Source organism: Delphinus delphis, chromosome X (genome assembly GCF_949987515.2).
Source record: "Delphinus delphis chromosome X, mDelDel1.2, whole genome shotgun sequence".
In the NCBI taxonomy this organism is placed as follows: domain Eukaryota; kingdom Metazoa; phylum Chordata; class Mammalia; order Artiodactyla; family Delphinidae; genus Delphinus; species Delphinus delphis.
In genome coordinates, this window is record NC_082704.1 from 67,177,405 (window position 1) to 67,205,024 (window position 27,620).

The 27,620-nt window shown below is 42.2% G+C and overlaps 1 protein-coding gene and 1 pseudogene across 1 annotated transcript; one reads left to right on the plus strand and one right to left on the minus strand.

Moving 5' to 3' along the window:
* Positions 1 to 9,441: 9,441 nt before the first annotated feature.
* On the minus strand, positions 9,442 to 9,995 carry LOC132417976 (reactive oxygen species modulator 1 pseudogene; annotated as a pseudogene).
* A 6,651-nt stretch (positions 9,996 to 16,646) lies between these two features.
* RPS4X (ribosomal protein S4 X-linked) lies at positions 16,647 to 22,574 on the plus strand. The gene is made up of 7 exons (XM_060002974.1): positions 16,647 to 16,718; positions 17,682 to 17,759; positions 18,526 to 18,706; positions 19,094 to 19,191; positions 20,578 to 20,749; positions 21,679 to 21,836; positions 22,396 to 22,574. The coding sequence occupies exons 1-7, from the start codon at positions 16,716 to 16,718 to the stop codon at positions 22,495 to 22,497; spliced, it is 792 nt and encodes a 263-aa protein (XP_059858957.1). The 5' UTR covers positions 16,647 to 16,715; the 3' UTR covers positions 22,498 to 22,574.
* Positions 22,575 to 27,620: the final 5,046 nt, after the last annotated feature.

A 27,620-nucleotide genomic window follows, 5' to 3' on the forward strand; every position in this document is an offset into this window, starting at 1 on the left:
ACAAAAGAATGAGACACAGAAAACAAAATGTCTGACTTAAGCCCTGACATACCAATAATCACTTAAATGTAAGTAGACTAAATATACCAATTAAGAGAAAGAGAAAAGTAGAGTGGAAAACCACACCATCCCACAACCCAACTATATGCTGTCTAGAAGAAACATAGCAACATATGTAGGTTGAAAGTAAAAGGATGGGGCTTCCCTGGTGGCGCAGTGGTTGAGAGTCCGTCTGCCGATGCAGGGGACGCGGGTTCGTGCCCTGGTCTGGGAAGATCCCACATGCCGTCGAGCGGCTGGGCCCGTGAGCCATGGCCGTTGAGCCTGCACGTCCGGAGCCTGTGCTCCACAACAGGAGAGGCCACAACAGTAAGAGGCCCGCGTACTGCAAAAAAAAAAAAAAAAAGTAAAAGGATGAAAAACAAGATATATCACGCAAACATTAATTTTTTTTGGCTGCACGGCTTGTGGGATCTTAGCTCCCCACCCAGGGATTGAACCCGGACACTCAGCAGTGAGAACATGAAGTCCTAACCACTGGACTGCCAGGGAATTCCCAACATTAATTTTGTAAAAAGCAGAAGTGGCTATATTAATATCATATAAAGTAGGCTTCAGGGCAAAGAAAATTACTAAGGACAAAGAGAGACACTACGTTATGTTAAATGGGTCAATCCACCAAGAAGACATAGGAATCCTAAATGTGTATGCACTGGCAACAAAGCTTCAAAATACATGAAGCAAAAACTGGGAGCTCTGCAATGCAAGAGACAGATCTGCAACTAGAGTATGTTCTCCAGCTACAGTGGACTCAATCTAGAAATCAATAACAAAGATAACAGAAAATCTCCAAACACATGGAAACTAAACAACGTACTTCTAAATAATCTATGGGTCAAAAAGGAAGTCTCAAAGGAAAATTTTAAAAGATGTATTGAGCTGAATGAAAATGAGAATATGACATATCAAGATTTGTGGAGGGACTTCCCTGGTGGTGTAGCGTTTAAGAATCCACCTGCCAATGCCGGGGACACGGGTTCAAGCCCTGGTCTGGGAAGATCCCACATGCCGCAGAGCAACTGAGGCCGTGCACCGCAACTACTGAGCCTGCATGCCACAACTACTGAAGCCCGTGTGCCTAGAGCCCATGCTCCACAACAAGAGAAGCCACCACAATGAGAAGCCCATGCACCGCAACGAAGAGTAGCCCCCACTCGCCGCAACTAGAGAAAGCCTGCGTGCAGCAACGAAGACCCAACACAGCCAAAAAATAAATAAATAAATTTATATAAAAAATAAAAATTTGTGGAGTGTAGCTAAAGCCAAGAGGGAAATTTATAACACTAAATGCTTGCATTAGAAAAAGAGGGAAGGTTTCAAACCAATAGTCTATTCTTACCTCAAGAACCAAGAAAAAGTAGAGCAAAATAAACCCAAACCAAGCAAAAGAAGGAAATAATAAAGTTAAGAGAAGAAATCAATGAAATTGAAAATGGAAAAACAATGGAGAAAATCAATGAAACAAAAAGCTAGTTCTTCAGAAAAAAAATCAATAAAATTGACAAACCTCTAGCAAGACTGACACAAATAAAAAGAGAGAAAACATAAATTACCAATATCAGGAATGAAACAGGGGCTATCACTGCTGATTCTGAAGCTATTAAAGGGATAATAAGGGAATACTACAAACAACTTCATGCTCATGAATTCAATGTAGAAGAAAAGGACTAATTCCTCAAAACCCAAAGCTACCAAAACTTGACCAAGATGAAATAGATAATCTTAATAGTCCTATAACCACTAAAGAGATTGCATTTGATTAATTAAAGAGCTCCTGGAAAAGAAATCTCTAGACCCAGATTTTTTTCACTGAACAACTTTATGAAATATTCAAAGAAGAATTAACACCAATTTTACACAATGTCTTCCAGAAAATAAGAGGAGGAAATACCTCCCAAGTACTACCATGATCCCAAAACCAGACAAGGACAACACACACAAGAAGAAAACTGCAGACCAATATCTCTCCTGAACTTAGTTGCAAAATTTCTAAACAAAAATTTAACAAATCCAATCCAATAATATATAAAAAATATAATACACCATGACCAAGTGAGACTTATTCCAGGTAAGCAAGGTTGGTTCATCATTCAAAATTCAATCAATGTAATTTACCATATCAGCAGACTAAAGAAGAAAAAACATATGACCATATCAGTTAATGCAGAAAAAGCATTTGACAAAATCCAACACCAAATCATGATTTAAAAAGAGAAAATTACCTCTCAGTACACTAGGAATAGAGTAGAATTTTCTCAACCTCATAAAGAGCATCTCATAAAAAAACATAAAAACCCTACAGCTAGCATTATACTTAACGGAGAAAAACTAAATGATTTCTCTCTAAGATCAGGAACAAGACAAGGATATACATTCATCGTTCTTATTCAACATAACACTGGAAGTAAGGCAAGTGCAGTTAAGCAAGAAAAAGAAATAAAAAGCATACAGATAGAAAGAAGGAAAGAAAGAAAAGAGAAAGGAAGAAAGAAAGAAAGAAAGAAAAAATTTCCCTATTTGCTAATGGTATGATTGGCTATGTAGAGAATCCCAAGCAATCTACAAAAACACTCCTAGAACTAATAAGTGAGTTCAGCAAGCTCAAAAGATACAAGATCAACACAAAAAAGGCAACTGCATTTTTATATATTAGTGATGAACACATGGAAGCCGAAATTTAGGGCGTGACAGTACCATTTACAATTACTATCTACTATGTATGAAACCTGGTCAGGATCTGTATGCTGAAAATTAGAATATATTGGTGAAAGAAATCAAAGAAGATCTAAATAGGTTTACAAATTTCATGCAATTTCTATCAAAATCTCAGCAAGTTTTTTTTTGTAGTATTTTTTCATACTTATTCCAAAATTTATAGAGAAAGGCAAAGGAACTAGAGCGGCTAAAACAATTTTGTTAAAGAAGAATAAAGTGGGGAATTTTCCGGCAGTCCAGTGGTTGGGACTCCGCCCTTTCACTGCCAAGGGCCCAGGTTTGATCCCTGGTTGGGGAGCTAGGATCCCACAAGCCGCGCGGTGCGGCCAAAAGAATAATAACAATAATAATAATTAAAGAAGAAGAAAGTGGGAAGAATCACTTTAATCGATGTTAAGACTTACTATATAGCTACAGTAATTAAGACAGTGTGATACTGGTGGAAAGAGAGACACATAGAAAGATCAATAGAACAGAATAGAGAACCCAGAAATAGACTCACACAAATATAACCAAATGATTTTTGACAAAGGTGCAAAAGCAGTTGAAAGGAGGAGGGATAGCCTTTTCAAAGAATGCTGCTGGAGCAATTGGATATCATATACAAAAATTAACTCAAGTTGGTAACTGATTAGATTGTAAAACATACTGCACAATTTTAGGAAAAAAAACATAGAAAATAATCCTCAAAACTTAAGGTTAGGTGAAGAATTCTTACTTGACACCAAAAGCACAATCCATAAAAGGAAAAATTGATAATTTCAATCTTGCCCAAAGTAAAAACTTTTGCTCTGTGAAATCTATGTGAAGAGGATGAAAAGACAAGCTATAGACTGGGAGAATATACCTCTAAACCACTTTTGACAAATGACTAGCACCTAGACTACATAAAGCACCCTCAAAATTAGCATATGTAAAGAATCCCCCAAATTTGACAATAAAAAAACAAACAATCCAATTAGAAACTGGGCAAAAGACTTGCACAGATATTTCACTGAAGAGGATATACAGATGGCAAATAAGCACACGAAAAGATGTTCAGTATCAGCCATTAAGGAAATGTAAATTAAAACTACAGAAATATAGATCAATGGAACAGGATAGAAAGCCCAGAGATAAACCCACGCACATATGGTCACCTTATCTTTGATAAAGGAGGCAGGAATGTACAGTGGAGAAAGGACGGCCCCTTCAATAAGTGTTGCTGGGAAAACTGGACAGGTACATGTAAAAGTATGAGATTAGATCACTCCCTAACACCATACACAAAAGTAAACTCAAAATGGATTAAAGACCTAAATGTAAAGCCGGACACTATAAAACTCTTAGAGGAAAACACAGGCAGAACACTCTATGTCATAAATCACAGCAAGATCCTTTCTGACCCACCTCCTAGAATAAGGGAAATAAAAACAAAAATAAACAAGTGGAACCTAATGAAACATAAAAGCTTTTGCACAGCAAAGGAAACCATAAACAAAACGAAAAGACGACCCTCAGAATGGGAGAAGATATTTGCAAACGAATCAATGGACAAAGGATTAATCTCCAAAATATACAAGCAGCTCATGTAGCTCAATATGAAAAAACCAAACAACCCAATCCAAAAATGGGCAGAAGACCTAAACAGACATTTCTCCAAAGAAGATATACAGATTGCCAACAAACACAACAAAACAAAAACTAACAAAACAAACAAGGATGCTCAACATCACAAATCATTAGAGAAATGCAAATCAAAACTACAATGAGGTATCAACTTACACCGGTCAGAATGGCCATCATCAAAAAATCTACAAACAATAAATGCTGGAGAGGGTGTGGACAAAATGGAACCCTCTTGCACTGTTGGTGGGAATGTAAATTGATACAGCCACTATGGAGAACAGTATGGAGTTTCCTTAAAAAACTAAAAATAGAACTACCATATGACCCAGCAATCCCACTACTGGGCATATACCCTGAAAAAACTGTAATTCAAAAAAAGACATGTACCACAATATTCATTGCAGCACTATTTACAATAGCCAGGACATGGAACCTAAGTGTCCATCGACAGATGAATGGATAAAGAAGATGTGGCACGTATATACAATGGAATATTACTCAGCCATAAAAAGAGACGAAACTGAGTTATTTGTAGTGAGGTGGATGGACCTAGAGTCTGTCATACAGAGTGAAGTAAGTCAGAAAGAGAAAAATAAATACCGTATGCTAACACACATATGTGGAATCTAAAAAAGAAAAATAATGGTTCTCACGAACCTAGGAGCAGGACAGGAATAAAGACGCAGGCGTAGAGAATGGACTTGAGGGTACGGGGAGGGGGAAGGGTAAACTGGGACGAAGTGAAAGAGTGGCATAAACTTATATATACACTACCAAATGTAAAATAGATAGCCAGTGGGAAGCAGCCGCATAGCACAGGGAGATCAGCTTGGTGCTTTGTGACCACCTAGAGGGGTGGGATAGGGAGGATGGGAGGGAGACACAAGAGGGAGGGGATATGGGGATATATGTATACGTATAACTGACTCACTTTGTTATACAGCAGAAACTAACACACCATTATAAAGCAATTATACTCCAATTAAGATGTTTTAAAAAAAACTACAATGAGATATTACTACTCGCCTGTCAGAATGGTTAAAATAAAAATTAGTGGGCTTCCCTGGTGGCGCAGTGGTTAAGAGTCCACCTGCCAATGCAGGGGACACGGGTTCGAGCCCTGGTCCGGGAAGACCCCACATGCCACGGAGCAGCTAAGCCCGTGCGCCACAAGTACTGAAGGCCATGCACCTAGAGCTGGTGCTCTGCAACAAGAGAAGCCACGGCAGTGAGAAGCCCGTGCACCGCAATGAAGAGTAGCCCCCACTCACCACAACTAGAGAAAGCCCGCACACAGCAACGAAGACCCAACACAGCCAAAAGTAAAATAAATAAATTTATTTTAAAAATAAAATAAAAAATAAAAATTAGTGACAACCCCAGATGCTGAAAAGGATGCAGAGAAACTGGATCACTCACACATTGTTGGTGGGAATGTTAACTGGTACAGCCACTGTGACATAGAATATGGCAGGTTTGGGGTTTTTTTTAATTAATTAATTTATTTTTGGCTGCGTTGGGTCTTCGTTGCTATGCATGGGCTTCCTCTAGTTGCAGTGAGCAGGGGCTACTCTTCGTTGCAGTGCACGGGCTTCTCATTGTGGTGGCTTTTCTTGTTGAGGAGCACAGGCTCTAGGCACCCAGGCTTCAGTAGTTGTGGCACATGGGCTCAGTAGTTGTGGCGTGCAGACTCTAGAGCACAGGCTCAGTAGTTGTGGTGCACGGGCTTAGTTACCGGACCAGGGCTCGAACTTGTGTCCCCTGCATTGGCCGGTGGATTCTTAACCACTGCGCCAACAGTGAAGTCCCAAATATGGCAGTTTTAATCAAAGTAAACATGCCCTTACCATACAACCCAGCACTTGCAGTCTTGGACATTTGTCTCAGAGATATGAAAATTTATGTCCACACAAAAACCTGTACACAAATGTTTGTAACAGCTTTATTCCTAAAAGCCCCAAACTGGAAACCACTCAGATATGCTTCCCTGGGTTAAACAAACAGTGGTACATCCATACCATGGAATACTATTCAGCAATAAAAGGGAATGAACAACTTGGATGAACATCAAGGAAATTATGCTGAATGAAATACAGCCAATATCTAAAGGATACATGTTGCATGATTCCATGTATATAACATCCATGAAATAACATAATTATAGAAATGGAAACGGAAAACAGATTCCGGGAGGCTAAACAAGAGCACAGACAAACACTGGAATTAGACTGGCTTCTAAATCCAGCTCCACCGTGAGCTAGTGGAAGTTTGGGTGAGTTACTTAATCTCTTTGAGTCTTGATTTCCACGTTCATAAAATGGTTTGGGTTTTGTTGTTGTTGTTGTTAGGCCCAAACACTTAATAAGTATTTATTTCCTAAAAAAATTAGTAGCTGTTTTGTTAAATACACACAAAAAAATCATATATAAACTATTTTTTTTGGCCGTGCAGCACTGCATGCAGGATCTTGGTTCCCTGACCAAGGATGAACCCAGGCCCCCTGCAATGGAAACGTAGAGGGTTAACCACTGGACTGCCAGGGAAGTCCCCATAAAATTGTTTTCATTCATTTATTCAGTCAGTCAACAAATACTTAGTTCCAGGTGTTGAGGAAAGCAATGAACAAGACAGACAAAAATCTTTGCCCTCATAGAGGTGACACTAGTGGGGAGAGAAAGGCAATAAACAAACATACTAATTAATACATATCAGCAGAGAGGATACTATCAGGAAAACTAAAGCAAAGTGAGGTGAAGAGAAAGCATATGGAGTGCTTAGCAGAATGCTAGAACATATTAAATATTCAATAAATGTTAGTTGTTACACACTGTTATTAATAATCAGTAAAAATGCTATTTTTAAAGTTTTACATGTTAGTAAGGGTGAAGGGAAATGAATACTCTCATACACTGCTGATGGGCGTGCAATTCATACAGTCTCTTTGGAGGCCAATTTGGCAGGTCTTTAAAAATACCCATGCCCTATGACCCAGCAAACTGAACTCTGGAACCAAACTATCTGAGTTCAAATCCTGGCCCTGCTATTGACCAGCTGTGTGACCTTTGGTAAATTGTTTAACCTCTCTGTGCCTTGGTTTCCTAATCTGTAAAACGAGGATAAAAACATGGGCTTGTTGTGAGGATTAACTGAATTCACATATGTAAAGCATTTAGAAGAGAACTTAGCATACAGTAAGTGTTATATATGTATTTGTTGCATAAATTCCCCTTCTCGATATCTACCTAGGGAAACACACATGTGCGCCAAAAGCAGGTTCAGGGATGCTCATCTACAGCATTGTTTGTAGCAGTAGAAAAAAATGAAAACTACCTAAATATTCATCAATAAGGCGATGGTGAAACAAAGGAAGGTATAGTGGTACTATGGAATCCTATGAAACAGCTAAAAAAAATGAAGTAAATCACTATGTTCTAACATGGAAAGATCTGTGACAAGTGTTTTTATGTACCAAAAAGCTAAATTCAGAATGATACACATGGGATGATCCTATCTAAACATACAATACTGCATATATATATACACATATACATATACAGAAATTTATCTCCATACATAGAAAGAGACCTGGAAGGATACACTTCAAATTGATGTCATTAGAGCTGTTACCTGGTGGGGAGTGTTGGGGGGAGCCTGATTGGATATAAAAGTGGTCAAAAATGATTTTATATTTTACAAGGAGAATATATTCATCTGTGACTTATGTGATTAAAAGGAACTGTTTTACATAAGGTGGATAGCTGGTGGGAAGCAGCCGCATAGCACAGGGAGATCAACTCGGTGCTTTGTGACCACCTGGAGGGGTGGGATAGAGAGGATGGGAGGGAGAGAGACGCAAGAGGGAAGAGATATGGAGACATATGTATATGCATAACTGATTCACTTTGTTATAGGGCAGAAACTAACACACCATTGTAAAGCAGTTATACTCCAATAAAGATGTTAAAAAAAAAAGAAAGAACTGTTTTAAAGTTTAATGAAGAAGTAACCAAAAGTAACCAAAGGGAATTATCTTTTCAACAAATAGTTCTGGAACAATTGGGTATCCATAAGAATAAAATGAACCTCTATCCATATCTTGTTTCATATTAAAAAGTTAACACAGGGCTTCCCTGGTGGCGCAGTGGTTGAGAGTCCGCCTGCCGATGCAGGGGATGCGGGTTCGTGCCCCAGTCCGGGAGGATCCCACATTGCCGCGCAGCGGCTGGGCCCGTGAGCCATGGCCGTTGAGCCTGCGCGTCCGGAGCCTGTGCTCCGCAACGGGAGAGGCCACAACAGTGAGAGGTCCGCGTACCGCAAAAAAAATAAAAATAAAAATAAAAAATAAATAAAAACATTTGTGGATCAAAGAACTCCAGGCAGTGAAAAACAACCCACAGAATGGGAGAAAATATTTGCAAATCATATATCTGATAAGGAATTAGTATCCAGAATATTTAAAGAACTCCTACAACTCAACAATTTTAAAAAACAGACAACCCAATTCAGAAATAGGCAATGGACTTGAATTAGATATTTCTCCAAGAAGATATACAAATGGCTAATAAGCACATGAAAAGATGCTCAACATCACTAATTATTACGGAAATGCAAATCAAAATCACAATGAGGTATAATTTCTCATCCATTAGGGTGGCTATTATTTTTTTAATGGAAAATAACAAGTGTTGGTGAAGACGTGGAGAAATCTGGAACTCTTGTGCATTGCTGATGGGAGTGTAAATGCCATTATGGAAAACAATTTGGCAGTTCCTCAAAAACTTAAACATAGAATTACCATATGATCCAGCAATTCTGCTTCTAGGTATAGACCCAAAAGAAATGAGAGAAGCAACTCAGATACTTGTACACCAATGTTTATTGCAGCAGTATTCATAATATCCAAAAGGTGGAAACAATCCGTGTCCATCAACAGAGAATGGACAAACTGCAGTGTATACAAGCAATGGAATATTATTCAGACTTAAAAAGCAGTTAATGTGGGATAGGGAGGGTGGGAGGGAGGGAGACGCAAGAGGGAAGAGATATGGGAACATGTGTATATGTATAACTGATTCACTTTGTTATAAAGCAGAAACTAACACACCATTGTAAAGTAATTATACCCCAATAAAGATGTTAATAAAAAATAAAAAATAATAAAAAAATAAAAAATAAAAAAAAAAAGATGTAAAAAAAAAAAGCAGTGAAATTCTGAAACATGCTACAATACGGATGAACCTTGAAAACTTTTTTTTTTTCAGAATACTCAGACTTGTTTTATTATAGTACATGGGCTGGGAATGATGGGAGGGGGTGGATGTTGTGGGCAACCACTGCCCTGATTAGCACCGGATGCCCATCCCAATGGCCATGAATGTGCCAAAGGTGCCGCCACTCTGCATCATGGTTTTCCCGATGCCGCCCATCAGCTCCCGACCCCGCATTCTGATCCTGAGACAGGAAAAGGTGCCGAAGAGCGCCCCGGCTGCCATGCCCACGGCACAACCCATCACAAAGCCCATCTTCACGCGGTCGAAGCAGCTTGGCTGTGACTGTCCATAGGGGCCCACGGCCACCGGCATCTTGTTCGTGGCCTCAGTCGCTCAGCTCTACGTCTCGAACCTTGAAAACTTTATGCTAAGTGAAATAAGCCAGATACAAAAGGACAAATATTTTATGATTCCACTTATATAAGATACTTAGAATAGGCAGATTCACATAGAAAAAGTAGAATAGAGGTTACAAGGAGTTTAGGAGAAGGGGGGAAAGGGGAACTACTGCTTAAGGGGTACAGAGTTTCTGTTTGGAAAGATGAAAAGGTTCTGAAAATGAATAATGGTGATGATTTCACAACATGGTGAATGTATTTTTTTAAAAAACCTATTCAAGTATAGTTGATTTACAATGTTGTGTTAGTTTCTGGTGTACAGTAAAGTGATTCAGTTATATATATATATATATATTCCTTTTCATATTCTTTTCCATTATAGGTTATTACAAGATTTTGAATATATTTCCCTGTGCTATACAATAGGACCTTGTTGTTTATCTATTTTATATATAGTAGTTTGTATCTGCTAATCCCAAACTCCTAATTTATCCCTCCTCCCACTTTTCCCCTTTGGTAACCATAAGTTTCTTTTTAATGTCTCTGAGTCTGTTTCTGTTTCAGAAATAAGTTCATTTGTATCATATTTTAGATTCCACATATAAGTGATATGATATGATAGTTGACTTTCTCTGTCTGACTTACTGCACTTAGTATGATAATCTCTATCTAGGTCCATCCATGTTGCTGCAAATGCTATTATTTCATACTTTTTTTTATAGGTGAGTAATATTACATTGTCTATATGTACCACATCTTCTTTATCCATTCATCTGTTGATGGACATTTAGGTTGCTTCCATGTCTTGGCTATTGTAAATAGTGCTGCTGTGAACATTGGGGTGCATGTATCTTTTCAATGTGAATGTATTTAATACCACTTAAATGTACATTTTATTTTTGTTTGTTTGTTTTTATGTTTTCACCACGCGCTGAGCAGCATGCGGGATCTTAGTTCCCTGACCAGAGATCAAACCCATGCCCCCTGCAGTAGAAGCATGGAGTCTTAACAACTAGACCACCAGGAAAGTCCCCTAAAAGTACATTTTAAAATGGTCAAGGTGGTAAATCTTATGTATAGTTTACCCCAATAAAAAAAATAAATTAAAGACTGATCTTAACATATGTTGGTGAGGATATGGAGTAACTGAAACACTGTTAATGGGAATGTAAAATAATAAACCTCTTTGGAAAACAGTTTGGCAATTTTTTCAAAAAGTTAAACATACATCTACCATATGACCTAGCCATTCCACCTGTAGGTATTCACCAAGAGAAATAAAAACATTTGTTCATAAAAAGACTTGTATAGAAATGTTCATAGCAGCTTTATCTGTAATTGCCCCAAACTGGGAACAACCCAAATGTCTATCCAAAGGTGAATGGATAAATTAATTGTGGTATACACACATATATCCGTGTGTATATGTATATATACATAAATGTACTATATGACATATACAATGAGGTACTATTCAGCAATAAAAAGAATAAACTATTGATGCATGCAACAACATGGATGAATTTCAAAATAATTATGCTGAGTGAAAGATGCTAGACAGGGCTTCCCTGGTGGCACAGTGGTTGAGAGTCCGCCTGCCGATGCAGGGGACACGGATTCGTGCCCCGGTCTGGGAGGATCCCACATGCCGCGGAGCGGCTGGGCCCGTGAGCCATGGCCGCTGAACCTGCGCATCCAGAGCCTGTGCTCCGTAGCAGGAGAGGCCACAACAGTGAGAGGCCCGCGTACGGCAAAAAAATAAAAATAATAAATAATAATAAATAAAAAAGATGCTAGACAAAAAAAATAGAGTACAGACTAGAAGATTTCCATTTATGCAAAATTCTAGAAAATGCAAATTAATCAATAGTGACAGAAAGCAGATCAGCAGTTGCCTGGGAGTGCAGGGGGAGGAGCTGGAGTGAGGGGTTACAATGAGACGTGAGGAAACTTGGGGCTGATGGAATTTCACTATCTTAGTTGTGATGATGGTTGCATTGGATGTATACGCACATCAAAATTTGTCAAACTGTATACTTTAAATATGTACCATTTATTGTATGTCAATTATTCCTCAATAAAGCTGTTGAAAAAAAATAAGTTTCAGAAGGAAGTAGCCAGAAGTGGTCAGGAGGGAATTGGAGCACTAATTCATTGACTGAGTCACTATGTTCTATGCATTTGATACATCATCTCTGATTCTTACAACAAACTGAGAAGTAAGTATGGTTATCCCTATTTTCCAGATAAGGCATCTGTGGTTCAGAGAGATTAAGCCATTTGCTCAAGGGCACACAGAGATAGATTTAAACTGTGCTCTTTCCATTCTGCCTCACTGTCTCCCAGCAATGTGAGAAAGTGAGGAGAAGTCTGTGCTGGTTCATCGATTGCTGACAGTAAGTTGATCAGGGGATCTGAGGCATGAAACGTTACTCTTTAAGATGGAGAGTGAAGGGCTTGGACCGCTCCACTCTTGGTGTGACTTATGAACGTGAACCACTCATACACATAACATCCCTCTGGCAATCTGGGACAGGATGCTGGGGATGTACATCTCAGTTCCCTACTCACCATGCACTACATGATTTCATTTATGAAATGCTAAAGCAGTTCTTACAAAACAACAGAGAAAACAAAGATCATTCAATAGATTACAGTGAGAAAATTGATTCAGCATTTGGGGAAAAACTAGATTTTTTTCAGTTTATCTTTTATTCTATTTATCTTTATCAACCCCAAGTTGATAAAGAATTAAATACATGTTATTAAATAGAATTGAGTATTTAGCAGATCTTTGAACTGAGGGTAACCTTCTAAGCTTTGAAATGACGAGAAGAAATTACAAGAGAAAAGATCAACAGATCTGGCTATATAAAATTTTGAAACTTTGTACATAGAAAAATATAAGCAAAAGGAAAGTAACTAATTGGTAAAAATATCTGCCTCAAATATGACAAAAGATGAATTTCTGTGCTCTATAAAGCACTCATGCAAATTGATCAGAAAAACACATCCCTCAGGGACTTCCCTGGTGGTCCAGTGGTTAAGACTCCAAGCTTCCAATGCAGGGGGCCTGGGTTCCATCCCACATGCCACATCTAAAGATCCCACATGCCGCAACTAAAGATCCCACATGCCACAACTAAGACACAGTGCAGCCAAATAAATACATAAATATTTTTTAAAAAACACGTCCCCCAAAGATTAATGGGCAGAGATACTTCACACAAGGGGTAATGGAACGAGTAAAGAAGTGTATGGCAAAATGTTTAACCTCACTAGTGATTTTTTGAAGTGCAAATTAAAATAATTACATTAGTAAAAGTTAAAAGTAAGTGATTACCAGGCTGACACGAGTATAGTAAAACTGCAAGGATGCTCTGAGGAAGGTTTTTGGCAATACACATACACCACTATCAAAGTGTTCAGACTCTTAACACAGTGCTGCCTTTCCAACAGCTACTGCCAACCACTCCCATGGACTAAGCACAGATGTACCAGTTCTCCCAAACGGGAGTCTCCAGCCCAGACCATATACCTGAGCTCAGACTTGTGTCTATAAAACATCCCCAGCTGGTGCCCCCTCCCCCTCAGTAGTTCCCAGTGAATGTACCACTGAGTCACCAAGCCAGAAACCTGGGAATCATCCTAATTACCTCCTTGTCCCTCACCCCTGCACAAACGTCATTTCCCAGTCAGATCCTGCCAATACTCCATCTGCAATGTCTTTTGAATTTCCCCCCCCCCTCCTCCTCCTCCCCACAATCACAGACCTGGGTCCCACCCTTCTGTTTCTTGCTTGTGTTGTTGAAACAGCCCTGGCCCATCTCCTCCAAGCCACTCACACTTCCTTCAAACCATTCTACAAGGAGAAGTCAGAGTTATCTTTCTAAAACACAAAGCTGATCCCGTCCTCTTTAAAATCTTTCAGCGGCTCCCCATTGTCTACCTACAGGTTAAAGTCCAAATTCTTAAGCTTTAACAGCCCTTCGTGTTCCAAACTGCCTCGCCACCATCTTTCCTCTGAAGATCTTCTCCTGGCTTTCCGTCCCCTCCTCCCAGCCTGCCTCTCCCATTGTAATGTGAATTCCTTGAGAGCAGGAACTAGATCTTAATTATCTCTATTTCCCTGGCTCATAATACAGAGCTTGACACAGAGTAGGCACTCAATAAATGTTGGGTGAAGGAATGGTTTTATTCTAAGGTAATCATTCCACTGAAGGAAAAAGCCATATAAAGGAAACTGTTCTCTGTAGCAACATTCATAATAAAGAAAAGGTACAAAAAACTAAATGTTCAACAATAAAGAACTTTTATTAATTATGGGATATCCATTTAATGGAATATGATGCAGCTGTTAAAATACTCATTATGAAGATTATGTAGCAACTCAGAAAGTTTTTATAATATAATAAAAGCAGAATACAAAATAGTCTGTACGCTAGGCCTAAAATTATGTAAAAGTATGCATGCACACAAACTGATCAGAATGAGAACAGGAACAGGAACAAATGAATACAGATGATGTGTTTAGGGTGTTTGGGGATGTACTGTTTTGTGATTTTCTTAGCTCTTTCCCAATTCCCTTTATTGTTGTTAGAATGTCATTTGTCCATAAATACAAATTGACAGAGAAAAAAATATACTGAAAATGCTTTGATTCCGTCAAGTCCTTTGACAAGCTGTGGTACAAAAACAAACCAACCACTGACCTGGGAGGCAAGAGACCAGCCTCCCTACCCCATCCCCCACTCCCAGCTAACTGCGTGATCTTAAGTAAGATCTTCAGCTCTAACCAGACATTTTTCCTATCCTCTCAAGCTGGAAGTCCCATGGTCTTTCCTCACTCCCAAGTGAACCCCCATCATATCTGTTGGCTGCACCACCATCTTCCCAATGCCCTCAGACTGAATACCTCAAAATGCACCTTCTAATTGTCTCATCATCTTCTCTCTCTCTAATCCCCACCTCCAATCAATTGCCCCTTCTTGCTAATAATCATCTATAGCATGCTTTACTATGGATCTAGTTTTAGACAAAGAGGAGTCCCTGCCCTCCTAGTGAATACTGTCTGATTGAAAAGAGCCAACCATTTTTTTCTCTCTTGCTCCTCTGCAGACTGCTGGGGGATGAAGTGGAGGGCAGAGACAGAGACATGTAAAATGGAACCTCCTCGGTTAGGAGCTTGACCCATGGTGGGAGGAGGTCAGGCAGAGGCTGGATGCTCTCAGGGATAGTACAGTGAGACTTGGCACAATGAGTGGGATGTTGACTCAGTTTGTTCATTCAACAAGTATTTACCAAGTGCTGGACATAGCGCTAAGCTCTCTGTTAGGTGGCAAAGGTGAATTAGGCAGGCTCTTTCATGGAGATACTCACAGTCTAGTGGAGGACAGACGAGGAGTTTGAACTGAGGGCTCTGGGACAGAAGAATGTGGGATTCACCCTGCCTGAGGGGACCGGGGCTCACAGAGCCAGAGGGACCTGAGCTGTATGCATCTCCAAGGCTGACAAGTGGGATTAGGTGCCCAGGAAGGGGGTTGGGCTATTCATGGCAGTTCCAAGCTGAGGGATCATCGGGTCCACAGGCAGGAGGCTTGAAAGAGGCGGCTTTGTCAGAGCAGTAATACCTTGGAGTGGCTTAAGCTTTGAGGTTTGGGATAGGGTAAGGGAGCAATGGGTGTCTGGGTGCAGGAGACAGGAGGTGACGGGCAGAGGGACCTGAGGGGCTAGGCAAGAGGCCCAAGGGCAGTTTCAAAGTAGGGAAATCACAGGATCGGATCTAAGTTTTAGTTAGATAACTGGATGGTCTCTAATGTTCCCTCTCGTCCCTGAGACTTTATGGTAAGTGCTAAATGCGTTGTACAGAAATCGAGGGGCAGAGTTCATGCAGAGATCCTACCCTCCCACCCCTTACACTCCACCCCCTCGGTAATCCGCAGAGAAGGGAGAGAAAAAAATATTGATTCTTCCCAATTTACAGTATGGGCAGGTTGACTGGCTTGAAGGAACTTGGAAGAAGAAGCAGACAAGATATATGTTTAAGAAATAGTATTAGATATTCATTTCAATGTATTCTTTTTTAAATTTTATTTATTTATTTGAAGCATAGTAGATTTACAAAATTGTGTTAGTTTCTGGAGTACAGCAAAGTGATTCAGATATATATATACATACACATATATGTATATGTGTGTATATATATATATATATATATATATATATATATATATATTCCTTTTCAGATTCTTTTCCGTTACAGTTTGTTACAAGATATTGAACTTAGTTCCCTGTGCTATACAGTAGGACCTTATTCATGTCAATGTATTCTGTTGATTATATGATCATGTATATGTGGACCTTAAGTAGCCTCACTTTGCCCTCTCCTTAAAGACAGGGAGCTTGTCTAGCTCATCTTTGTTTGTCCAGCACCTCACACAGAATCAGGCGCCCCAGAGGCGCTCGGGAAACACTGGACGGGGGAGGGCGGAAAGGGAGGGAGGAACTCGCCCTTGGGAGACACCCCTTTTTCGGCAGCTGTTCCCAAGCCCCGGACCTCTGACCTCCCACCAGCAGGTGGCAAGATAGCGTCCCCGCGCGCCGCGAAAAGGCGGAGCTAGGCGGAGCTGGGCGGAGCGTCCGAAGCCCCGGCGCGCGCAGCCGTGCAACCTCTTTTCTCGGCGCTCCGGAAGTAGGTGGGCCTCTTTCCGTGCCTAGCGCAGCCATGGTAAGGCAGCTTCTTTGCGAGCTCTTGGGACTCATCAGCCTCCATCCACCAAGGGCTGGGGCTACCAGGGGCTGCGGGGCTCCCACAGGGGGTGGTCAGGCGGAGGCGAAGGGAGGGCGATTGGTGGGGTGGGCCCAGGGGTGCTCGAGGGCTAGGGCGAACACCGGCTGTTGGCGATGGGTGGTTGGGGGATGATCGGTTCGGCTGGCGAGAAGGCCTCGGTCTCCCGGCCGGCCACACCCGATCACGCATCATGCGGCCCTGGGAGGAGCGTCTTGTTTACCAGGCTGGAGCCCCGGGTGGGCCCAGAGGACAGACGTCGGGCCCGGGGAGGGTGGAGAGTTTTTCCGTCGTGTTTTTGGCACGGCCTGACTTCACGTAGTGTGGCCAGTAAGCCTCTGTATACGGCATTAAAAAGGTTTCCTTCTGCATTTTAAGGTGAAAAGTGATCTCACCTTTAGAGTTTGAGTAAGCCACTGTTTGCACGTGGTTGTGCTGAGGTCAGATTAAGTCTCGCATCTAACACTTTAAAACCTGACATATTTCGAGAAATTGTCTGTTTGATAAGTAGAAGCACAGATTCTGTTGCTGGCTGGCTGTGTGCCAGGAGGTCCAACCCCTGGCTATTTCACCAGCATAATGTCCTAGTAAAAACAGCCTCTAGAAGCATATGCACTTTTAAGTGGTAACATAAATAATTGGAAAAATTGTTTTTAAAGACAGTTAACGTTCTCTGTACAATGAGAATGCTGGTTGCAGTTTGTGAAACCTACAGTATTTTGCTGTATGCTATGTATACATTTGCTTCTCCGCCTTTAATCACGGCCCTGTGCTTTTTACATTGTCCACATTTTGCTGAAGAGGAAACAGATGCTGGTCTTTAGAGAATAGTTGTAGTTGTGTAAACTGTTCTTGAAAAGATCTGAAACTGTTTAACAGTATTAAAATCGAAAACTCCTTCAGGCTCGTGGTCCCAAGAAGCACCTGAAGCGCGTAGCAGCTCCAAAGCATTGGATGCTGGATAAACTGACTGGTGTGTTTGTAAGTATCATTATATTGTAAGCATGTTTTTTGTGTTGTAAATATCTTAAGGGATGTGTCTTTTACAGTTTTATCCAGATATGATTGATGTATTTAAGGGACACACTCTATACTGCTCCTTTATGTGTCAGGCATCCCTGATTACTGTATCCTGAGTTACTCTCTTCTTAAGGGCCCTGTGTTATCTAGCTGTGCCCCACCTCTTACCTAATAATTCTGTGCCTCATTTCTTCCACATACCACATGTATGCAGGACCTCAAATGTTCTTAACGGGCCTGGTCCTCTGAAAGGAAAATGCTGTAAAACTTTAAAGATCTGGAATAGTTTTGCACACTTTGAATACCTCTTGTTTACCCCAGTTGGGGGGGGGGCGGGTGATAGTCTGGTGAATCTCAGGACTTGAGGGGTAGTTTGAGTGAATCCCACCAATAGTTTAAGATAACTTTTTTTTTTTTTCTGCACTGTGTCTTCGTGGCTGTGCGTGGGCTTTTTCTAGTTGCAGCGAGCGGGGACTACTCTTGGTTGCAGTGCGTGGGCCTCTCATTGTGGTGGCCTCTCTTGTTGCAGAGCGCGGGCCCAATAGTTGTGGCTCGTGGGCTCCAGAGCACAGGCCCAGCAGCTGTGGTGCACGGGCCCAGTTGCTTCACGGCACATGGGATCCTCCCAGACCAGGGCTCGAACCCATGTCCCGCTCATTGGCAGGCGGACTCTCAACCACTGCGCCACCAGGGAAGCCCTAAGATAACTTTTAAAATCATTTTACAGGCTCCTCGTCCATCTACCGGTCCTCACAAGCTGAGGGAATGTCTCCCCCTAATTATTTTCCTAAGGAACAGACTTAAATATGCCCTAACAGGAGATGAAGTAAAGAAGATCTGCATGCAGCGTTTCATTAAGATTGATGGCAAGGTCCGCACCGATATAACCTACCCTGCTGGTTTTATGGGTAAGTGGTTAATGGTGGGCACTTGGTGCTCCTTGATTTTTTTTTCCTTGATTTTTTTTTTATCTCCCTCTCTAAAGTGGTGGGCTTTTTCAGTCTCAGAAATAAAGCATGACTTTCCCTCTCAAGAGTTTTACTTCCATATTGTAGGGCTGCAAATCATAAATCATTTCTCAAAACCAAATTTCAATTCACTTCAGATTTTACGGGTCATAAAAACAGGGTTTTGAAAATTAAAGATCAGCTAGCCATCATTGATCTTAGGAATCCTTGTTAATATTCGAAATGGGAAGCACACGGGGTTTTTTTCCCCTTATAGTGTGGTTATTGTTCAGCATGGGGTTACTGGGGGTCACTATAGTAACCTTAGTTATTACCATTTGATATCAGATGTCATCAGCATTGACAAGACTGGAGAGAATTTTCGTCTGATCTATGACACCAAGGGTCGCTTTGCTGTTCATCGTATTACACCTGAGGAGGCCAAGGTGAGTGTGGCAAGCAGGCTGGGCCTTCGTTTAGTAAAAGTACTTGATTCTAAGTTATTAAGTACATGGACCGATCCATTGTGGTGAGGTAGGTAGATTAGAATTACTCATAATCTTATACCTAGAAACAGCCAGTCAAGTTAACATCCTCAACAGAGTGCTTTTTTTTTTTTTTTTTTTTTTTTTTTTTTTTTTTTGCGGTACGCGGGCCTCGCACTCTCCCGTTGCGGAGCACAGGCTCCGGACGCGCGCAGGCTCAGCGGCCATGGCTCACGGGCCCAGCTGCTCTGCAGCATGTGGGATCTTCCCGGACCGGGACATGAACCCGTGTCCCCTGCATCGGCAGGCGGACTCTCAACCACTACGCCACCAGGGAAGCCCCAACAGAGTGCTTTTTATGGCAGAAACGAATTCTAGCTGAGCAGTGACTTCTGCTTGCCTTTTTTTGAGGCAAGGAGAGTGATTCCTAGGAACGTTTGAGTATCTGAAGTATGGGTCCTTTAAGGATAAAGGGCCAGAAAACCAATATCTAGTTCAATCCTACTGGCCCTTTGTCTAGCTTTACTCTGGGGAGGGGAAAGGTATTAGTGGAGGGGACCAGTAACCCTCGGGGCACTAGTTTGAGGTAACTCAAAAAAGGTTACAGACATTGATTATTTAATCCAGTTTGTTGTGATGGTTTTATGCAAAAGTTCATGGCTTCTTGAATTATTGGCTGTAAGTGAAGGTTAATTCAATTGGATGAATCAGCTAATTTCCTTAGCTACCTTGTTACCAGCAGGCTGGAGGGCACGTCCATTGGCATCAAGGTGATTTGATTTACTTAAAGGATGTCTTGGAGTGAAATGCTTTGTGAAATTGTTGATTAGATGAACTGGTAATACAATTGCAGTTTGTGAGACAAAACTCAATTGTGATGTAGAGGGAGCCATTAAGAGGCACTTGTTAGCTGTCTGGGTGAGTTGGAGGGAAGAATTCAGATGCCCCTTGAGACTTAAACGGCCTGGGGAAGGGGAGGTGATTTGCATTGGAGCAGGGAGGAAATGGTGGTGATCATCCCTCCACCTGGGAGTTTGAGGTTGTGAGGCCTTAAGTGCTTTGAACTTTTAACCTTGGGGGTGATGCAGTACTACAGAGGAAATACATAATAAGAAGGCTAACCTAGAAGGGGGGCAGTGTGCAAGATGAATTTATGGGGGAGTGGGAAGAAAAGTCAGGGACCCCATTATTCAGCTGCAGCTCAGGAAACAGCCTGTTCTGTGTGGGGGCTGGTACCTTCAGCTGCTGGTTGCACCTTTAAGCTGGTGATTTGTGGCTTTGAAAGAACTGTACTCTGGAGCATAGTGCATGTGAGCTAGACTAATGTGGGTAACCCATGTGTTTCAGTATAAGTTATGCAAAGTGAGAAAGATCTTTGTGGGGACAAAAGGAATCCCTCATCTGGTGACCCATGATGCTCGCACCATCCGCTACCCTGATCCCCTCATCAAGGTGAATGACACCATTCAGATTGATTTGGAGACTGGCAAGATTACTGATTTCATCAAATTTGACACTGGTAAGCAGGCTGTGCTACTTAAGCATTCTCTTTAAAGGCCAGACATAAGAGCTGTTCTTTACTTTTATTTTTAAGTTAATTTAATCAAGCCCTATGACTTGCGCAGGGCCTGGGTACAGGGTTTTGTTTGGCGTTTGGGGGGCTCGAGGTGATTCTGATGTGCGCCTAGTTAGCAACAAAAGCTAGATGTCTTTTGTTGATGTAGTAACGGATTGGGAAGGAGGCAACTCTTAGTTTTAAGAAATGTTCAGAGAATCTGTAAACCCTTATGGTGTCTCATTTCGGCATGGCTTTGTGGTGGCAATGAGGGTTAGAGAGAGGAATATGTTCTGAATTGTGGGGAGGGAAGTCAGCTAAGAATGTTTTCAGTGGGGAGTTGTGAGAAGCTGTGAACAGGTAACTGCTCCAATGCCCAGGTGTATGGTATTTTTACCTCAGGGATCCAAGTGCTTAGAATATTCTGTGTGGCAGGGATGAGGTCTTGTATAACACGGTTCTCAGGCCTGCTCCAGATCTCAAAAGCCTCCCCATCCATGGAAGTGGCTTGAGGGCTGGGCAGGGAAGTCTAACAAAAAAGCAGAACAAACTTAATTGAGATAACAGCCCTTTGTAATGCTGTCATCACCCCCCATATCTGTTCACAACAGTAGCAGAGAATTGTGTCTTGGAGGAACAGCAGTAGTCCAGGCAAGACATGGTAAGGACCTAGTGAGGTGGGTGCAGTGGAGTTTATTACATTTATTAGCTGTACAGGAAAGATAGGGGAAATCTTAAAAGAGGGCCCCTGAGAGTTCTAGCTTGGGTAACAGATCCATGGAAGTGAATTCAACTGGGAAAAAAAGATTAACTTTGTTGCAGACCTGTCTCTCATTCACTACACAAGGCACGGTTCCTTGCTCTGAGCAGATTGTCTGTTCCTTCCTGCCTAGGTAACCTGTGCATGGTGACTGGAGGTGCTAACCTGGGAAGAATTGGTGTGATCACTAACCGGGAGAGACATCCTGGTTCTTTTGATGTAGTTCATGTGAAAGATGCCAACGGCAATAGCTTTGCCACCCGGCTCTCCAACATTTTCGTTATTGGCAAAGTAAGTCTGGGTCTCTCTGTCTTCTGCCTAGTCCAGAGAAACCTGTACAATGCAGGTACTGGCTGGGATTGCAGTGCCTGGCTCCTGCTGGCTCTGCTGAACCTAGTGTAAAGCCTCCTCTGGGATAGGGCTCACAACAGGGCTGAGGCAGATCTGTGCGTTTTCAGTGTCAGAGAATCAGCGGCGGACCAGTTCACACCTGGGTTGGTGGAAAGTGCCAGTAATGGGATGAATATGCCTTATAGTTAGGTTCTTTCATTTGTGCCTGTGTTGGGGGAGGGGTGCTTTTTGGAACTAATGCTTGGCCTTGGGCACTATTTCAGTACTTCTGAGACTAATTATGAAGGGTATTGTAGTTTGCATCTACAGATACGGGCAACAAGTTTAAAGTGGGTATTTCTGATAAACCAGCATCAAAGTGTCTTAAGACTGCCTGACTGTTGCTGAGTGTTTTCACAGACAGGCTTCTCTGTTCCTCTAGATGAGAAGACAAATGTAGCATGTGCCAACCTGTTGATGGTGTGTAGCAGGTTTTGATTCTCCTTGTTTTCTCCTCCAGGGCAACAAACCATGGATCTCTCTTCCTCGTGGAAAGGGTATCCGCCTTACCATTGCTGAGGAGAGAGACAAGAGACTGGCAGCCAAACAGAGCAGTGGATAAAATGATCTCTAAGTGATGTGATTGGGAAAGTCTGTACTTAGAAATAATGCTACGTAATTAAAAGCCTTTTTAGTGTTTGTTGTGGTTTGGGTTTGGGTTTGTTCGTTTGCTTTGATTTACATTTTCCTTTCTACTTTATAACATGAAAAGTAGATTGAATTTTCAGGCAGGCTTGGGCATTCTGGGATGTGAATCTGTGTCTCCTATAGGCCGGACCTGGGTGGTGGTGGGAGGGAGAACACATCAAACTTGGCAAAGAAGGAGCAGCAAGTAACTGAAGAATGGAGAGAGCCAGGGAAGCCCATAAGGCCAAGCTCCCTTACTTGGCTGGGACCTCATTTACCCTGTTCTCTTAGCCTTTTTTAAAGAAATGATTGCCCTCTTTGGTCTTCATTACACTACGCATACACAAGCCTGGCTCATCTGTTTTTCCCACGTCTGTGTCCAGCTTTGGATACAGATCAGTATAGAGTTATGGGCTCTTGATGTTGCAAAGCAGTGCACTTGCTTGGACTTAGTCCTCTATCATTCTCCAGCTGCCACAGCATTCAGTCCTCAGTTCCATTCCTTAGGACTGCAAAACCATGTTTGCTTGCCAGTCTCAAGAAGAGGTGCCCCTGATGCAAAGGGCCAGCTGTTTAGATCTGTTCCTCATTTTAAGCCCTGGGTCTCTTACAACAGTGTCAGTTACCCTGCAGTGTGATAACAACCAGCTCTCCTTCCTGTTACCCTACAATGTGCGTCTTCCAGCTGAGAACCAAAACCGCCTTGGCCTCCTATAGCAGGGCTTTTCAATCTTCATACTATTGGGCCAGATAACTTGTGGGTGGCTGCCCTGTGTATTGTGGGATGTTGAACAGCATCTCTGGCCTCTACCCACCAGATGTTAACAGCATGCCCTTCTGTTCTTCCCTGTTGTGATAACCAGAAACTGACTTGAGCCATAGCCAGATCCCCCATGGGAGCAAAATTGCCCTGTGTTAAGAACCACTGCCCTCTAGATCTCATCATCACCTTCATTTAACATCTTATTGCAGACCACTTAATCTCCCTTGCCCCTCATGGCAGGATTTGGAGTGAAAAACCGTTGTTTTGGACGTCTTCCTCCATCTGAGGCATGATGAACCTGTGAAATCATTGCATATTTAACTGGGCATGTCTAATGGTCATCTCTGGTGCCCAGGCCTGTGGTCCAGTGGATGAGGAAGCCTGTTGAGCTGTGGCTTGGGACAGCATCTCCACTCCTGGCTGCGTCCTGGGCTTGGAGTCAAGCAGTAGAATACTAGTCTTGCCAAAGAACTGAGCAACATACAAACTAGTCAGCAAAAGTAGGATGCATGCCCAGGTGTCTCCCAAGCCCAGGTTTGACACCACAGGGCATCTCTGCCTTCCATATTGCAGACTAAAGCACAATTGGCTGGGGCCACAGGACTGCTGCTTAAGCAGGAGAAAGGGAATTTCTGCAGAACTGGGTCCAGCCAAATCCAGTGGGAGAGGGGTGTGGAAGTGCCAGACACGTTATTTCAGCCTAATTCTCTTGCCAGGAGTGGAGCTTATCCAGAAAGGTAATTACGATGAGGGGCCAGATCAGAAGTAATCTTTATGGTGCCCCTTGAGAAACAGGCAGGGAAGACTGAAAGGCTAGAGGGCAGGGGTCACTGAATGCTGGTGGATTCTTTTGCACTTTCTAGGTTTGTCCTGAGTCTCAGCAGATGATGTAAATGATTTGAATTTTAGCTAAGGAACCAAAGCAAATATGGGGGATGAAAGGCCTCCAAGTTGGTTCTTTCCACAAGTGCAGTGGTTTCCTAGATGCTGACTGGCCAGCCATCTTTTCCAAATGCGGAATTGGTGTATTTGGCTGCATTCTCTTCACATCACCAGAATTTTTTTTAACATTTTAAGTTTATTTTGGTTATTTCTTAAGCTAGCATGCGGATTTTTTTTTTTTAAGGAACTAGTCCCAATGTGGGTGAAGATTTCCATCCTCATACCAAGTTGTATCAGTGGACTTAGCGAAAGCAGCCTGTATCATTAGAATGAGCTACAGTTTCCAAATATATGGCTTGAGTCTTTGTAGGCTTAAGAAGGCTTCCAGTTTGATTCATAAAATCTTAGAGCTAGAGGGAATCTTAGAGATCATCTCAGCAGAAAGGCAGAAAAATGGTCCCAAGATAAAACTGACTGAAGCAAGCAGAACTTTATTGGGTTTGGTTTACTTCCCTTGTTCCTTTAGCAGGCTGGGCCTCATGCTCCACTCAGGGCAGCACAGCACAGATTTGAATGAGAACGAGAATACAAACAGCTAGGACTTGTGTAGAACCTTATAGTTCTACAAGAGCCCTCTTGATGCTTTGAGATCCAAATCCTGTGTTGTTTCTAAACCAGATGTTAAAAAAGGGCCATAACCACCCCTCTGCCCCCTGACTCATGCCAATCAGCTCTATACAAAGTCTTTGCCATCTCTTTTCACAGCAAATTCTGTCTTACCAGCTACTCAAGTCAAACACTTTGGACTTGTCCTTGATTCTACTTTTCTTATGTTCCACACATAATTTTATTAGAAAATTCTGTTGGTTCTACCTTCAAAATATATCCAGAGTCCACATTGGGTGATATTTAGGAATTACTGGTCATTTTTTACATGATAATCATAAAGAGTCCTTATCTTTCTGTTACACATAATGAAGGGTTTGCAGAAGAAATGACAAGCAATCTGGAATTTGCTTTAAAATAATCTAGTGGGTGAGGAATATCAAACAGGATTGACCATGTACTGATAATGTTGAAGCTGGGTGATGAGTACATGGGGTTCATTACACCAGTCACAACACTTCTGTATATGTTTCTTTTTTTCTTTTTCTTTTTTTTTTTTTTTTTTGACTGCATTGGATCTTCATTGCTGTGCACGGGGTTTCTCTGGTTGCGGCAAGCAGGGGCTACTCTTCATTGCGGAGCACGGGCTTCTCATTGTGGTGGCTTCTCTTGTTGTGGAGCACGGGCTTCAGTAGTTGCAGCACGTGGGCTCAGTAGTTGTGGGGCATGGGTTTAGTTGCTCTGCAGCATGTGGGATCTTCCCGGACCAGGGATTTATCTTTGGCTGTGTTGGGTCTTTGGTGCTGCGTGCGGGCTTTCTCTAGTTGCAGTGAGTGGGGGCTACTCTTTGTTGTGGTGCACGGGCTTCTCATTGCGGTGGCTTCTCTTGTAGCAGAGCACGGGCTCTAGGCGTGCAGACTTCAGTAGTTGTGGCTCACAGGCTCAGTAGTTGTGGCACACGCGTTTAGTTGCTCCACAGCATGTGGGATCTTCCCGGACCAGGGCTCAAACCCGCGTCCCCTGCATTGACAGGCAGATTCTTAACCACTGCGCCACCAGGGCAGTCCCCTCTGTATCCCCTCTGTATATGTTTGACATTTTTCACAATAAACTTACAAAGGGACAAAAAAATGGTAAGGTGTCTGCCCTCCCCCGGCCCCCAAACAATATCAGACCACTTCTCATCACCTACATTGCTACTACCCTGGTCTGAGCCACCAACAACTCTGGCCTACATTATAGATTATAGCATTAACCCCTGACTGGCTTCCTGGCTTCCATCCTTACCTCCCTACAGTCTCAACCCAGCAGCCAGAGGAACCCTGTTTAAAGTGTGTAAGTTAGGTCACTCCTCTGCTCAGAGGCCCCAGTGGCTCCCATCTCACTGAGATTAAAATCCACCATCATCACAAGGCCCCATGAGGCCCCCTACAATCTGGCCTCTGACTTCTTCTCCTACTACTCTCCCCCTGGATCAATCTGTGCCAGCCACTCTGGCCTCCTGCTGTTTATTTTTTGTTTGTTTCATTTTTGTTTTGTTTTGTTTAGTGTTTTGTTTCTCCTGCTGTTTCTTGAACAAGAGAGGTACTCTCCTGTCTTAGCACCTTGCATGGACTCTATACCGCTAGTTTATATTATGAACTTTCAAATATATAGGAAAAGCCAAAAGAGTAGTACAGTGATCGCCTGTATAGACACTAGCTAGATTCAATAATAGTTAACGTTTTGTCACATTTGCTTTATTTCTCTGTGTAGACACGTACACACACATACACACACACCTATTTTTCGAACCCTTCGAAAGTCAGTTGAAGACATCATGACCTTGAGTTCCTGGTGCCAAGAAATGTCAAGTGCTGGCTCTCAGGGGCTCCACTCAAGGAGTTAATTTCCACGTTACCTTGGGTAACTGGACACCCAAGAGAGATGCTGTCTTTTCAGGGAGGACTTATCCATCCTAAATCAGGGAAATCTGCTCATCTGCCCCAGGTTGTTGGGCCTGGAAAATTCCCCAAACCCAAAGATCAATCCTAAAGGCCAAAGAGAGAATGAAAAATGAAAAGGTTTGATTTGCTCAGGCAGGAGTTTGTGGGCCAATTTTTTTTCTCTACCATTTTGATTTCTGAGGATGTGGTACTGTTTGGACAATAAATAACAATAATAAAGAATATTCCCAAGAGACAACAAATAGCCCTTATTAATAATAATAACAACAACAGAAAGAAGAAACTTCTCAAGAGCCAACAGCTTTTCAGCTTATTCCAGGGACTTTCGTAGGGATATGCTCATGTGTTTTTCTTAGCTTTTCTAGCAATGGTGAACATGTATAATTAGTGGTGTGCTGGTAAATCTTAAACATCTAGCTCTCTGGAAAAAATGTGTGTGTGTGTGTGTGCTTATCTACATAGGTTTATTGTACATTTTACTGATATAAAGGATGTATAGGGCTTCCCTGGTGGCGCAGTGGTTAAGAATCCGCCTGCCAATGCAGGGGACATGGGTTCGAGCCCTGGTCCGGGAAGATCCCACATGCCGCAGAGCAACTAAGCCCGTGCGCCACAACTACCGAGCCTGTGCTCTAGAGCCTGTGAGCCACAACTACTAAGCCTGCACGCCACAACTACTGAAGCCTGCATGCCTAGAGCCCATGCTCAGCAACAAGAGAAGCCACCGCAATGAGAAGCCCGCGCACCGCAATGAAGAGTAGCCCCTGCTCACCACAACTAGAGAAATGCTGCGCGCAGCAATGAAGACCCAACGCAGCCAAAAATAAATAAATAATAAATAAATAAAAGGATGTATAACAC

Bases quoted from the DNA above. Each gene is read 5' to 3' on its own strand.
- RPS4X (XM_060002974.1), top strand. The intron at 19,192-20,577 runs GTGAGTGTGGCA...CATGTGTTTCAG, and splicing joins TTACACCTGAGGAGGCCAAG to TATAAGTTATGCAAAGTGAG. The intron at 21,837-22,395 runs GTAAGTCTGGGT...TTTCTCCTCCAG, and splicing joins ACATTTTCGTTATTGGCAAA to GGCAACAAACCATGGATCTC.